Genomic DNA, 16,731 nt, shown 5'->3' with positions numbered 1-16,731 from the left:
TTTGCTTAGTTCTAACAGGAGACCAGGATATGTACAAGTGGTCTGCTGGCCCCACATTATCCATCAATATTGATGCCAAGATAAAAAGAGACCTTTAAAGTGTGCATACTCAAGAATTTCCCTCATTTTCTCCTAACTACAGCTGCCTTTGTTGTATTAAAGGATGCACCAAAAATTCCCAAGCTGAAGATGATGCTTGTTAGGCTGCTTTCAAAAGACGCTGGGGTAGTGGTACCACTAGGGTCAGACCGTGTGATATACATCTGGGCCCCTGCAGTGCAGGAATGCCCCCAAACAATCCAGAGAATGGCAGCACAACGGCATGGCAGGGCTTGGCATGTGGTAAAGGAAAGCACTGCTTCAGCAAGTCCAGGCTGCAGTTGGACAGCATTTTAAATTACAGCCATCAAGGGCAGTGGTGCAGTCAGAGGCCTGCCCCCTCAATAATAATAATAATAATAATAATAATAATAATAATAATAATAATAATAATAATAATAATAATAATTTCTTACCCGCCTCTCCATTTTGATCGAGGCAGGGAACAACAGTAAATATAAAATACATAAAACTGAATTAAGAACATAATATACATTGATAAAACATTCTAAAAACATCCTAAAATGCCACTGGATAGGCCTGCCAGAAGAGATAGCTTTCTTGATAGCTTTCTTGAATGTAGGCTGACCATATGAAAAGGAGGACAGGGCTCCTGTATCTTTAACAATTGTAGTGAAAAGGGAATTTCAGCAGATGTCATTTGTATATATGGAGAACCTGGTGAAATTTCCTCTTCATCACAACAATTAAAGCTGCAGGTGCCCTGCCCTCTTTTAAATCTGGTCACTCTAGTATAGCTCCTGCACTTTAATTGTTGTGATGTAGAGGGAATTTCACCAGGTTCTCCATATATACAAATGACACCTGCTGAAATTCCCTTTTCTATGCAACTGTTAAAGATACAGGAGCCCTGTCCTCCTTTTCATATGGTCACCCTATTGAATGCTAATAGACTGTCAAGTTGACAAGTCTCCTCTGGCAGGCCATTCCACAGTCTGGGAGCAGCAGAAGAGAAGGTCCTCTGGGTAATACCCATCAGCCTAACTTTGACTGACTGAAGTAGATTCTTCTACTCCACTACACATATTGACTTGACTAGCCGAGCTCTCTGTGCAGGCCAGGCCTGCGACCAGCCACCAAAACTTGCTCCTGCCAGTGGTGAAGGGGTGGAAGAGGGAGGGAGGAGAATGGGAAGGAAAGGAAACAAACAATTCCGTTTTCCTACCTTCCCCCCACCCTCAAACATTGTACAGAGGTTGTTGGATGCACTACAGCTTTGCTCCAACAACCTCTATTGAATACTTTTTATATAGGAAAGGACCTGTTTGTTGCCTTCCTATTGCCTGATTGGGGGGGGGGGGGGAAGCAAGCAATTGACCAGGACACCGAGGCAGGGAAGTGAAATAGTGGGGCCGCAAACCTGGAAGCCACACGCATTGATTGACTGCTGCAGCATCTAACCAGAACAAGCCCAGAAACACAGGACTCTAAAACAAAACTCAAACTGCCAGGAACACACGTTTTCTTCCATATTATATGGTGACTCTAATTGATCTTGACTAGCAGTAAAAGATACATTAGATCAATAATTTTAATAAGGAAGGGAAGAAATAACTATACAGGGGATCTTACAGGAACGATTTAAAAACATTTTCCCCATGGCTTCATTATTTCCAGACATTTTGCATCACTAGTCTTTCTATAAAAGTGTTATTATATAGTTTTTAGAAATAATTTTGGGATAGTAAAGGCTAGGTAACAATATACATACACCTCGTCTTAAATTCTAAAAGAAAATATTTTATTATCAAAACCTGTTCAATTTTTTGGGAAAAAACAAAATAAAAACAGTTCTTTGGAAAAAACAGAAATGTTTTTTCCTCCCAGACTTCATATGCCTACTAAGAATTCCTGCTGAGGACCCCAGTCACAAAGCTTTTGATCCACTCCCTAGAATGGCGCTCGATATTACAGCAACAGTTCTAATTATTGCAGGCAAACAAGTTTGAATCTTCACCTCAGAAAGCTGCTCAAATTGGCAGAGAATACAATTTGAGAACTTCTCTTATAAGCAGAAATATTGTAGTATTTGCTAACTATAATATTAATCCCATTCAACTATGACAAGCATATTTTCTCTTTCAAAGGAGTCTGTATTAGCAGGGATTTCTAATCAAACTACAAATAAGTAATGGCTATTATGGGAACACAGGAAGCTGCTTTATACTGAGCTAAACCATTAATCGATCTAGCCTGGCACCACTGACACTGTCCAGCAGAGCCTTCAGGCAGACGTTTTCCATCCCTATCTGGAGATGCTGGGGATTGAACCTGGGACTTTGCATATGCTAAACATGTGCTGCACCATTGAACTATGGCTATTATAGAATAAGTCACGCAAGAAGTATAACACTGCAAACAGAATCAACACTGAACAAGAACCTCAGCTGCACAACGTGTGCCACAGTTGATGGGTGTCACGTAAATTTACATTTCAGAATATTTTTAGTTTACTGAAATGGGATACAGTAATTTTCCCATGAAGCAAGAAGTTCTCTGCATTCTTTACAGGCTAGAATCTTGAAAACTCGGCAATTTTACTTTATAGTAGAATACATTTTAACAACAAAGAGTGATCACAATATTTTGCCTTCAGGAGTAATGATAATACTTCTAACTTCACAGCTACATTTAATTGCTGGCTTCCATTAATTGCAAAGCTTTTTTATATAAACATTCTAATAAGCACAAGCAACATTATATTTGGAAATAAATGCCTTGCTAAAGCCAAAAAGAGCTTTCAATTTTTGCTGATTATCCAGGAACATGACTTAATTAGTAATCATTCAATAGTGGGTGAATGCATTTTTACGTGTCTTCATTCTACAATACACTTAAATTAAATTACATTCATTTCAATGGTCTACTCCAAGTAGGACTTATGTTAGATTTCCCCCACTGTTTTATTACTCTTTTTTATATATGCTTAAGAAACAGGAATGATTAACTTAAAAATAAATCACAAAAAATTAGACACATGGTAGGACATTTAGAGCTAAATATTGTTTTAAATTAGTACAAAAAAGGTATATATTCAACTGTGCAACCCTTTTTCTTAAAATGCATAAATACTCAAGTCAGAACTAATTGAAATATCCTTTATCAGTGAAATGTGCACCCAACAAACCACCCAGAGAGCTTTGGCTGTGGAGTGGTACATAAATGTAATAAATAAAAAAATAAAAAAGCAGTTTTTTTAAAAAAATAAATAAATAAATCCTAAACATCTCCAGAAAGTCAAATACTTTTATTTCTCTTGAAATGAAAAGAATAAGGTTAGGTAGATGAGCAATTTGATTAAGGTAGATGGCTAAGGAAATGATTTTAAATCCTTATTCAAATGCTTGAATAAAAGAGAAAATCATATGTCAATCCAAAGCATAATGTTAGGACAGGGCTGCTGAAGGGCAGATGATGTAAAGTCACATAAAAAACAAGGCAAGAGATCTTGAATGTAATACTGCTTGGCATGCAATCAAGTTAAGAGAACCAAAGTTCATGGGAAGAAATAATCCCAATTATACGCAGACAACATCCAGCTTCATATTAAGGGAACACAAGATTAAATTTCCCATTTGAACTATTTAATGCATTGAAGTCTACAGGTAATATTCCTGAGCTTTCTTGGATGTGGACAAGACACTTGCAGATGATTGGCCTGAACACACTGTCTGGGTTCACACAACACACTAACCCATGATGGTTTATTTTCCAGAACAACCCAGGATGGTTTAGTGCAGGGGTTCTCAAAGGGGGCGGTGGGATTGCATAGGGGGGTGTTAAGAGGCAAGGGGGCGGCAGGAGGGCGCTAAGAGGCAAAGGGGCAGCAGAGGGGCGCTTGAGGTGGTCTTTTCCGAGAAGCACCTCTCCAGAAGGTCTTAAAACCTAGGGACATTTTTATGGGAGAAGGTAGTTTGGTCCCAAGCCATATAGGGGAAGAATCCACACATGTATTAATACCATTTAAGAAGAGTCCTTTTAATGGTGAATTGAAATGTTTCGAAAGCACCAAAACGCTAAGAGACATACCCTGCTTGGTGTACCCCGCTATCCTGCACTATGGAGAGTGGGTTCAGAAGCTCCTGGTTGCATTTCCAACATATTTGGTGGAATGTGGTTTTAGTGTGGCCTGCCTACTTCTCTCCAAGCAAAGAAATTAACTCCAGATTACTAAATGTGGTGATTTAAGACTCATGTTAAGTGACTTCAAACCAGACATTGATGAAACTGGTATCATTTCATCAAGCCCATGCATCACATGAAGAATTTACAGAATAGTGAGGTACTCTACCCTAGTTGCTAAATGTGATATCTAATATTCTTGCTAAATGACTATCAGACTTTGAAAAGATGATATCACTGGATCAAGTTTAATTGAATAAACTAAAAAAAAATGTAATTGGGTTTTGAATAAATATTCAATTAATTGTTACTGTTTTGAATTTTGTTATTATCTTCCTTAGTGGGTCATTGAAAACGGCTATTCTGAATAATGATTTTTATAGTGTAGGGTAGGGGGCACTGGGCATGAGTTTGTGGAACCAAGGGGGTGGCGACCTGAAAAGGTTTGGGAACCACTGGTTTAGTGCTATTTGTGGGATGTTTCCCCCTGCCCCCACGGTGAGCTATTTCCACAAAATAAGCCACCCTGAGAACCCACAATCTGCAGTAAAGGTTATTTTACATATGGTGGGTTAGCGTGTTGTCTGTTGTGCCAGCATGGATTACTGAGCTTGCCTACAGAGCTGCTTGGCAAGAACAGCCAAAAATGGTGCTACTGCTCTGCTCCTCTCAAGCAATCTCTATTCCCACCATAAAAGAAGTTTGGATGGGTGGGAAGACTACAGGAGGAGGGGCAAGGGGTGAAATAAATTATTATATGTAGCTTGTTTGCCTGATCATCTGACAAGAGCACAGTAGGTTGTCTACATAACCACCTACCCAGCATAGCTTGCCACCCACCATGGGTTAGCATGATGTGTGAATCCAGCCAGTGTCTTGAATCTTGCCCATCCTGGCTTATTCAAGCTAGTCAGAAGTTGCTGACCGAGTGGATCCAGGGAATAGTGCATGAGGAGGTGGTGCTCACCACCTTGAAGGAAACAGTAGTATGTCCACTCCTGAAAAAGCCCTCCGGAGATCCGGATGTTTATGGCAACTACCGCTGAATCTTAATTGCTCCTTTTTTGGGCAAAGTGCTTGAGAAAGTGGTGGCTGTGTAGTTGCAGGCATTCTCAGAGGACACTAATTATCTCAACCCATTTTTCTCTGGATTCAAGCCTGGTTTAGGGACAGAACTGGCTCTGGTCACCCTAATGGATGACCTCTTGTGAGAGAAAGACAGAGGGAGTGTGACTCTGAGATCCAGCTTGATCTCTTGGCAGCTTTTGATACCATTGACATTGTTTTGTATTGCCTCCTTAAGTTGAACCACTGTTTTACAGGGGCTCCATTCCTACTTATGGGGATGTTTCCAAAAGGTAGCATTGGGTGACTGTGATTTGGCACCCTGGCAATTATGCCATGGTGTGCCACAGGGTACCCATCTTGCCTCCAATGCTATTTAATATCTTATGAAGCCATTGGTAGCTGTCATTAGGAGATTTGGGGTGAGGTGCTACCCAATGTATATTTCTCTGTGTGTATATTTCTCTTTCCTTTCTCAGGAAAGGCCATGAATATCTTAGACCATTGTTGGACTCAGTGATGGGTTGGATGAGTGCCAACAAAATGAGACTGACTCCTGACAAGATGGAGACTCTATGGATGGTGGTTCACAGGTACAGTGGGGAGTATGTCTGTACCGTACTCCCTCAAAAAGAATAAGTACATAGTTTGGGAATCCTCCTGCATTCTTCATTGTCACTAGAAGCCCAAGTGACTTCTACAACAAAGATTGCCAATTACCAGCTTCCATTGGTATGTCACCTATGCCCTTTCCTGGGCAGGGATAGCTTGGCCACTGTAGTCCATGCATTGGTAACCTCACATTTAGATTACTGTAAAGCAGAATGCCTTCCCCCTGATATTCAGGAGGCACCAACTGTTGCATGTTTTAGGTATCTACTGAAGACTCATCTTTTCACCCAAGCCTCTCTGAATGACTGTGCTGTCCCATTTGTCTGCTTATTCATTATTGTGCTTTTAGCTTTGATTTTAAATACTTTAAACATTTTAAGTTATGCATTTTTGTATTTATTATTATTTATTTTAATCTCTCTGTATATAAAACCACTTAGGGATATCCTTTGACACAGAAAGCAATATTTAAGGCCACAGCTAGACCTAAGGTTTAGCCTGGGATCATCCAGGGTTCGCCCCTGCCTGAGCACTGGATCCCCTGTGTGTCACCTAGATGAACAGGTTTGACCCCTGGACGATCCAGGGATAAACCTTAGGTCTAGCTATGGCCTAAATAAACAAATAAGGAAATATTTGAAGTGCCATCACTCTCTCAAATTATAATCTTTGGTTGTATTCCTGACACTGGCTGGCTACCTGACTATCAGAGAGTATGACACTAAGGCCTTAGCTAGACCTAAGGTTTATCCTGGGATCATCCCAGGGTCATCCCTGTTCATGTAAATGACACACAGGGGATCCCGGGAGCAGGCAGGGACGACCCCGGGATAAACCTTAGGTCTAGCTAAGGCCTAATGTTAAATATTCATTCATGATCAGGAGTCTGAAAATTATCTCCAGGCTTGGTAGCCTGCACGAATATAGTAAAAGTGACTCTGAACACATGCAGAGTGCCAGGACCTTTCTACGCAGCAAGTGGAAGTACACCCCTCCCACAAAATTAAGATGGGTTAATAGCACAGATAGCACTGTTCCCCATATGCCTGAGCCCCATTGAGCTCTCTCTGAAAATTAAACGTTCCCCCTACTTCCCTGGCAAGCCCCAACACAGCCCAGGAAGCATCAGAACTAGTATTAAAAAGACTAGGGGATACAGTCTTTCGCTCCCAAAGAAATCTACTCCAGATTTCCATCCTTCTGTCCTTGCAACAGTTCCCCTTCACAAAACTAGATTGTGGTTGTTGCCTGTTTATTATCTTTAAGCTAACAAACAAGTACTGGGTTTGTGTAAAATGGAGCTGCTTCAAAGAAAGGAAACAGCTGGAGTAAATTTCTTTGAGAGCGAGGGAAAGACTGTCTCCTAACCTTTTTAAAGTTGTCTATTTATTTTTCATTCCCCAGCAAGTGCAGTTGGGGAATGAAGAAAGGCTGCAGAGGTAGAAATGCATAGGGGAGGAAGCAGGCACCAAATAACTGAGGAACGTAAAAGGGAGATTTGAAATACCCCTCTTCCTTCTCCCATCCAGTCAGTCAACTTACAGGAAAGACTGCATGGGGGAATCATGGAGAGCAAGAGAAACTTATACAATATTGGGAAGCACCAGAGGAACTGAAAATGGTGCAGCCTTCCTTCCTCCCCAATCAGACCTGCAATATTCCCATAAACAGGAGGGGAAAAGGAAGAACCCCTTGGAAATGCCATTCAGAACTACAGAACACTCTCCGTACCAAAAATCCATTCTAGGTTTTTCTGGCAGTATAATTTAGCTGCTGTAATATTTTTTTTTAAACTCTCCCTAAGAATTCTTGTTCTCCAAATTCAAATATTTTCTCTCTTGACTTGTTGGTAAGAGCTCTAAATAGCTTTGCTTCTTACCACATTGGTTTTCCCAGGCGATGGTCACTAGGAAACCAAACAACTAATGCAGTATGCCCACAAGAAATGTATGACCCCCAACTACTAAGTCTAGCCCAACAGTGGCTAAATAACCCTTTTCTGTTTGAGATAGTCCATGCTATAGCTGGCTCCTAGAAGCAATTATGTTCTCCAAAAGTTAAGTAGCAGCCTTAACTGAAGGATAGCTCTATCGAGTCTGACACTTATACTAGCTCATTATTTTTTATTATGTACTTAAATAAGGGAAACAAAACAAGATTGTCTTCTCCCCGAAAGCAGTACTTCTTTATTCCTACAGATGAGAACAAGCATGGCTTTATACATCCAGACAATAAAATTGTTCAGCTGTCTTAAATATATAGAATATGAAGCTGAAGCAGTCAGATTGGGTGATTCAAGGCCATAGGCATGGTAGGTTCTTCTTTAGACTGGCCTATAGCAATCACTGTAACAAGAAACTGGGTGGGTAAGGGAGAAGAGAAGCACTCTAAGAAACTATGGTAGTATTGGAATACTAATTTTTCATCAAGAGTTACAGAACATCTGCAGATCTCAATGAAGGATAACTTCATTCCCCCCATCCCCAGGAAAATCTTGATCAATCATTTAGAAAGTTACACAAAACAGACACTTACGACAAAGCTATCCTCATTTTTACACTTGCTGGAGAACTGTGTGGATGTCACCACACTAAGCTGAAAAGTTAATAATTTCACTGGCCTGCATCCATCAAAGCACTTTCTGGAGCAGAAGCTACTTCTACTTAAACAAGAGGAGGGTCTCATTTCTGCTGATTGTTTGTACTGCACAGTTACAGCTCACCCACCCACCCACATCAAATCTTGGGGGTTGAGGGACCTTTCAATAGAACTAGCTTTTAGGGACGACACATTGGGCTGCAGCAGGAAGGGAGGAAAGCCCAATCTTACTCATGATTTTTAAGGACTAAGTCATTGTCAAATTATTCTCAACAGAACTGGATTACCATGCTGCAGTACTTATTTGGTACTTCTTTTTTCTTCAGATATAAATAAAAACAATCTCTAGATCTCAAGAGACCATGTTTGCACCACTTTCATCCACTTTTTAAAAATTGTTTCACTACTTTTCACAGTACTTCTTTAGATACTATCTGAAAAGTAGTGGTATACTTCCTGACGTTTTTCTCAGTGGGTAATGTACAAGTCCCTCAATGTGGGGACAATGCACAGCATCTCTACCATTTGGATGAACTCCAGAAAAATAAGAAGAAGCACACACTAGTCATGTTTCCCTTTCACTAGTTCTTTGTAGTAAAAGCAGTTTGCCAAATAAGATACTTCTCAAGCACATTTCCCCACTTAAAGCATGCATTGAGAACACACACCAGTTGTTGGAAGTATATTCATTTCACTGGCTACAATCCAGCTACTCTGCAAATTGAGAATAGGACAGGAAGGCTCTGCCCTCAAGGGACAGGAAGCAAGTAGCAGTTGTTGAGTAAGAGGTAGGGAGGAAAGGGATAGCCAGCGCACAGCTTAGTTTATTTCCCCCTCTACTCTTTCGACACTCAGCTAATGGCACACTCCTCACCTGTGAGCAACCAGTGTCTCAGTCTCTCCCAAGGCAGGATAATTATAATTTATGTATTTATTACATTTCTATACTGTCCAACAGCTGAAGCAGGTCCCAACAATTATAATCAGAAAATAAAAGACATAAAATACAATGTAAAAATTTAAAAGTGTAAAAAATAAAATTAAAATGTAATAAGAGCAAAAGTAGCCCTACACATGGACCTTGGTCACTGCACTAGCCTATTCCCTTCCTACACTTGCCCTCCCTTCTGTATTTTGGATTCCTTTCCTCCAAGTATAGAGCCTCTATGCTCTGCACCCCCAGGTTCCTAAGTTTTGGATCACAGGGCAGAATCCAATGGAGCGCTTACACCTCTGCCAATTTTCTTCTGCCTGATCAATTCCCATCTGCAAGCAGAGCCCAGTACTTGCAAAACTAAACTTTAGTGCTTCTGGAGCAACCAGAAACAAGTGAAACGCTCATTTCTGGAAGGGAGCAGGTCAGTGTAGCTTGCATCAGAGAGTTCTGCTGACCTGTCCCAAGAGACAAACGAGATTCCGCTCATTTCAGGGCTTCTTCTGGGAAGCGCTAAGTCTTTGTTGCACAAGCAATGAGTCCCACTCACACAACAGAATCAGCAGGGATGTAAGCCCATGGTCTTTCTTTGGAGGGTCTCATATGCAAGTCAGCATATCTATTTAGTGATGTGAGTATTAGCTTAAGTATTAGCTTGCAAAATTGCCTGCCAGCAGAGCACAGACCAAACTGAAAGCCTATCAAGTACTAGAAGAGTAAGGAGTGGATTACTTACTGGCTTCGGCATCTTCCCCCCTCTTCTCTGCTTCTTGTTCAGTTAAAACATCAGCTGGACCACAATCTTGTCCTTTTCTGTTAAAATAAAGTAATTGTTTATAACTAGATGTAGTTCACATTCCATTAGTCAGTTAACTGACCCATGCATACTATAACTGTGCAATATGCTATCAGTGCATATGTATACTATGCTTCAAATAGCTCCATTGTTTATATGGAAGAATCAGGAATAGTATAAATTAAAGGTTCAGAAAGTTGTGTTTCTCTGAATTAGGATTTACAGTGGCTCCCTGGCCCTAATTTTTTGTTTGGTTTCTTCACTTAAATAAGTAAAGAAACTAGTATTAAAACTTTCTTTGAATTTGGTCAGGTTTGCATAACAGATTAAATGCAAAGGCTATGGAAGAATTCTAAGAGATTTTAAACATTAAAAAAAAATCTAAATTATATACTTAAGTAATAAATAACATGTTATTTCTTTAGACTATTTATATATCTTCTGGTTTAAAAAAACCTCACATTTTAATCACCATATAAACAAATCAAATCTGATCAACTACTGTGCCAACCACTATGCCAGATGGGTAATAGAAGCAGATCTCTTTTCTTTCCCCCACGCATTCCTATCCTGGACTTAGCTAGATTACAAGTTATGTGAACAAACCACCAGATGGAATTAAGACTTGTTAGTGTATATACCCAATTATCTACTTCCACAACTGTATGGCATGCCTTGCCCTACATTATACATATTCAATTCACTACACATCAATGAATGCAATTAATCAAGGTATGAAGTCTATTCCTCTACTCCTGAGCATTTATTTGTCATATACAAACAAGAGCAAATATCTGCATTCTAATAGATGTTTCCTGGGTATCATTTGCCAAAAACAAACTGATTATTAAAATGCAGGATGCTTTATACTTTGAACCTTCTAGTTTCTGCTAAGACTTACTATCATGACAAATTCAAAAATCTACAGCCAGGCAATGCTTTTATTAGGACCAACCAAAAATGTTTCAAAATAGTTAAGCAAAGGATGTGATAACTGGCTTGATATTACTCCCACAAAGTTTGCATTTGGTCACAGTTAAAAGGTAAGTAGAGGCAGAGATAGACTTAATTAGATTAGGCTTAACTATGTGCTATGCTGGATTCAGGTTGCACCTAGGACAGCTGAGACAACAACTATTTTTAATAATATAAAAAATATAAATATAAAAATATAAAACCCAGCAAAACTATCTCCAATTAACTTAGCCATATCCTAGAAATGTTCCTTCTTGTCAGAACAATTCAACTATGTAGCTAGACCAGAACAGCTTTTTTGAGGAATCTTAAAAACCTGAAGAAAACTGATTCCACTTAAAGTACCTTGTCAACTCTTCAAGTTACTATGTGGAACCACAGAAGAACTGCACATCAATCATTCTTAAATGTGATTAGAAGTCAGAGATAATAGCTGTGTTTGGATGTAATGCACAATTGCCCCCACTTGGCTCCTCCTGCCAGCTGGAGAGGTTAAACCAACCAGAAAATAATAATGATACAAAAGCTACGTATTTGGAAGAGGTATTGATTCTGTTTTGCGCAGCCTTCCCCAATCTGGTGCCATCAGCCCCAGTCATCATAGTCTTTTCCCAATTTGGGAAAGCCTGCTGAGAAAGGCAGTCATCATTATACACAGATTTAATATTAAGCTAATTATTACTTAAGAGAATCTTATTATTTACAATTGAAATAAACAAATTTGATAAAACAGCATTTTTAACCACTTTGAAAACAAATTCCTGGGACCTGAGGAGGTTTCCAGGTGTTCCAAACACAACAGTCGTATAATCTGTGTCTAGCCACAGACATTTTACACACTGACATTTTAAGCATTTTACACAATGATACCATCAAAAATCCCACTGCAGACCCAACAGAATATCATTATCAATTTGCAATTCAGTTTTGAGGTTGCAAGCTCAAATGTAAGATGGGATGATCATAGCCAGCCAATGTTGTTTTAACTGCACCAATTTCCAATATGTTTCAATTCAAGGTGCTAGTGCTATCTACGGCCTTGTTCAGAAGCAGCATGGTTTAGCGTGTTGTCTGAACAAGGCCTATGAAAACCTTCACAGCCTAGGTCCCACATATCTCAGAAACCACCTTTCCTTATGTTGTCCCACCCACCTGCTTCAATCAGAACTGTTGTTTTTATATTGTTGTCTATATGTTTCTGATGGTTTTTAAATTTTGTATACTTTTTTGATGTTTACTGTTTTTAACTGTTGTAAACCACCCAGAGAGCTTCAGCTGTGGGGCGGTATATAAAAATAATTAATAAATAAATAAATCAACTTCACAGTTCCAACTCTATAATTGCCCCAAGGCTGTGGAATCAACTCATTCTGAGGTCTGCAATCTGCATTTTATTTGTTTCCTACAGGGGGTGCAAAATGCATCTATTCCATTTAGACAGCAATTTTGTTTTGCTTGCCTTGGTGCCATTTCTCTGTCGGTTTGTTAAATTCATTTTTTTATTTGATGTATTTATTATTATAGAGTGAGCCACCTTGAACTTTAAAAATTGCACTGCCTTCCATAAAATCTATAAACATTATTTACAAATTCAACCCATGCCTATATTATGACAAGGTGTGGAGATCTATATACATGATACTTTTAGCAAGCAAATAAGATTTTCTTCTATTTGGGGGATGCACGCCCTAAAGACAACTTTCTTTTTTAGATGTGATAGTCAGGTAGTTTCTAAAAACAGTAGCTTCCCATCCTTAGCAATAACTTGTGTGAATACATGTGCTTGAGTGTGGGATGGGTGGGAGGTGGAGTGGTGCTGGAGAAAAATGGATAACCTCATCAATATATTGATTCTGATCCATAATATAAATACTCAGCATGGATGCCAGGATGTTCCTACATTCTGGATGTTCCTCATTCTCCTGATGTTCCTCATTTTCCAAATGTAGATCATAATATAGCCAAAAAGCACCATCCATAAACAAGAGGGAGGTTATCAGCATGCCTGGGCAACCACAGGTTTTGCAAAGAGTCTTATAACGGATGAACCCCCAAAATTGTCCAATGAGGACTGAGCAAGTTCAGTAGGCACTGAATGCTGACCAACTTGTGCAGGTGGGGTGAAGGTGCAGAATAGAGAGGAGGTGGAATGGAATGAAGTCTCCTGGAAGAAAGCATGCCTGGGTGGCTGAAACCTTGAGCAGCAGCACTCCACATTGCAACATTTTGTTTCAGATCCCACCTAATGGCATATATTCCTGAAAAACTATTGCCGATTTAAAATGATTTAGATAGGTTTAAGAGAAAGCAAAGAGAGGGCTACTACAGCAGATTAAGTCTTTAAAAGGCAACTGGATTGCATCACTACAGGCACAGGCACTATTAGTGAACTAGTTATGAGGCTGGAATTCCCTTGTCAGTTGAAGATTTAAAAGTACCCTGAACAACAATAGGTAACAGTTACTAAAGAACCTATCTTCCATAAGTATAAGTTTCCAGTTAAATTACTGATTTTTCCAACTTCAGCCACATGCATAACAGGAATAAGATATCTAACCATCATCTTAAAAATTAAGCAACATTGATCTACACAATACACAAATCAGCACATACGAGGTTCCAAACTATGTGGTCATTTCAGTGACTTGGTTCGAGAAATCTACAAACATAGTAATAAAACAAGGTTGCACATTTTACACCCACATAAGTTAGATGCCCCCACTTCCTTGTGAAACAGTTAACACAGCTAAAAATTAAAAGCAGCTCCGGTATCAGATGTCCCCGCAAATCCTAATGCCTTCACTAACAACAAAAACATTCTACCAGATTTTATGCAGTGAGGTAACAACACATTTCAAGACAGCAATAAGACTATTTGTTAACGGCAATAATTTTTTCTTACTTCTGTTGTACAATATTACAGTATTAAATGACCAACTATGATAGTTGGTCAAAGTACTACACAAATGCATCTTCAAAACAATGTGCTATGTAATATAAATAGGAATCAGTGTATGAACAAAATTAAATAAATTATGACTGAGTCCTAAATTAGTGCTGATGTCTAGTTTTCAATTCTCAACTGTAGACTCCTCCAAACTAAGATCTCTTAAACTAGTATTAGGAAAATATTTTAGATTCCTCAGTGCTAATCATAAACAGGGCAGAAAGTTTCAAATTTCAGAACATTCACATCAGTCTTTTAGATACTTAGATGACTATGCACCTTGATTCCCCCCCCCCCAACATCTTAAAATTATATAAAATGTGAACTGTAATTCATTCTTCACAGCCACAACATGGAAAGTGTCACATTTACTACCCTCACAAGAGCTTCTGCAGAAGGAAGTCGGCAGGCCTGTGTCACTAAACTTTTAGAATACATTGAATATGTTGACATCTGGATAGCAATAATGCTGTAAACATTAATATACATGGACGTCTAAAAAGCTTTTAAGTCCCTCAAGGCCACCTGAAGAAACTTCACAGTCATGGGGTACGATGACAGGTCCTCTTATGAATTAGTAATTGTCTAAGAATAGGGAGTAGAAATTGGGAGCAAACATTCATAACTTATTTGGAGGCACGAGTTTGTGGATGAAAACAAATTATTCAGTATGTGAAACAGACTGTGAAGAGTTCCAAAAGGATCTGTCCAAAATGGGTGAATGGGCAACAAAATAGCAAATGAAATTCAATGAAAGTAATGTGAAGTGTTGCATAATAGGATAATAATCTGAACAGGGGTCTTTGTGGATAAATAAATGAAAACATTAACTCAATCTTAAGTGGCAATGAAAAAGGAAGATTATTAGAAACAGGATTGAAAATGAAATGGTCAATATCATACCTTGAAATAAATCTACCGTGATGCCACATTTGAAATACTGTGTACAATTGTGATTGCCCTATCAGCCTAGCTCAAAAAGAATATCTTAGCAGTGGAAAAGATATAGAAAATGAGCAGTTAATATGATTAGCAAATATGAGGAAACTAGAAAGGATCCAAAATAGATCCAAGAACTAGTCTCAAGATGCTGAAAAAAGAGTTTTGTTCCTTAAGAAGTCGAAGGCCAATATATTCTTTGTGGCCTTAGTCAGGGGCTATAAAGAGACATCACATTAATTTAATATGTCATAATTATAACTTCACAAGTATCATAAAATAATATACATTTCAAAAATTGCCTATGTGTACTTATTCCTAAAAAACCTTCAGAGAACTCTGTCAGGACTGACCCATACATTTCCACATCTTGAGACTAGTTCACTTTTCTTGGATCTAATGTTGCTGGGGAACATGGGTGGGAGAATGCTGTTGCACCATATCCTGCCTTGTTGGTCCCTGGCCGATGGCTGGTTGGCCACTGTGTGAACAGAGTGCTGGACTAGATGGAAACTTGTTCTGATCTAGCATGGTACTTATGTTCTTAAGATCAGCACCTTATTAGGCTAAACATTTTTAAGTTAGGAAAAAAGGTAACTGGGGGTAAATAACAGAGGTTCATAAAGGCAATGGAAAAGGAAGACCTCTCTCATATATATTCTAGAATTTAAAGTCATCCTCAAATTTTGAGAGGCGGGTGATTTAAAAAGAGAGTACTTCTTTATACAATGTAAAATTAACTTAGGAAACTCAGAAAGCCTATGGTCCCTGGGAAAGTATCTCATGAACCATAGGATGGGTCAGAAAACCCCTTTTGAGGTCAGAGACAGCAAGACGGCACTCAGATCTTGGAAGCGTGCGTCAGAGATCCAACTGCCCCCCCACACACACACACAACCCCTCTCAATGGCATGTAGAGAACCGTGCCAGCTGCCTTTCCAAGTTGGAAAATCAACCTTTGAGAGGAGGGAAAGGAGGCATCACAGTGGGCAGGGAGAGGAGGATACCAGAGAGGTCAGGATATGATTTATCCTGAGCCTCCTCCCCTCCCCTCCCACCTCCCCCCCACCCCATTCAACAAAAGTATAGGTGATTGGAGGACAGGGAAGGAAAGACCTCTGTTCCTCCCAGCTTGCACATTGCAACAGCCAACCATGGGTTGTCTAACTCTCAAACAATGCCTGCTGTCTCGGTTCACATGACATGAAAAGCTATGGCAAGCCAGGTGCCTGTAGGTATCCAGCACAATGCTACAGCCCCTATTGGTAAATTAAGCCATCATGTGAACCAGGTCTATAGGTTAATCATTGGTTAAATACACAGTTAACCCAAAAATGAACAGGCCCTAACTGATATTTAAACAACAAAAAATAGATATATGAAATTCACTCATGCATTTTACATATCTTCTACCCATGTTCTGATTCAGTAGAGCTGCTCTTCTGTTCTTAAGAACAAGAGTATTCTGGGTTTAAAACAGTGCAATGCTGCATACATAAGAGGCTGCTTAAATCCCACTGAAGTCAATTGGACTTACAAAGCCTGTGTGGAGAATTGCTGCCAAAGTTTTCAAACCTTAACTTTTAACTTTCATTACTTTGTTCAGAAGCTTATTAAGGAGAT

General features: G+C 39.3%; 1 protein-coding gene across 1 annotated transcript in view; it reads right to left on the bottom strand.

Annotated features, from left to right (window-relative positions):
* The window catches only part of RDX (radixin), a 43,320-nt gene that overhangs the window by 24,373 nt on the left and 2,216 nt on the right, over window positions 1-16,731 (bottom strand). Inside the window, exon 2 of the mRNA XM_063127075.1 lies at window positions 10,188-10,264. Coding sequence (XP_062983145.1) covers window positions 10,188-10,199 — 12 coding nt within the window. The 5' untranslated portion in view covers window positions 10,200-10,264. The remainder of the gene's footprint in view (window positions 1-10,187; window positions 10,265-16,731) is intronic.

Source organism: Elgaria multicarinata, chromosome 5 (assembly GCF_023053635.1).
Source record: "Elgaria multicarinata webbii isolate HBS135686 ecotype San Diego chromosome 5, rElgMul1.1.pri, whole genome shotgun sequence".
Classification (NCBI taxonomy): Eukaryota; Metazoa; Chordata; class Lepidosauria; order Squamata; family Anguidae; genus Elgaria; species Elgaria multicarinata.
This window is presented reverse-complemented; position numbering and strand designations above follow the sequence as displayed.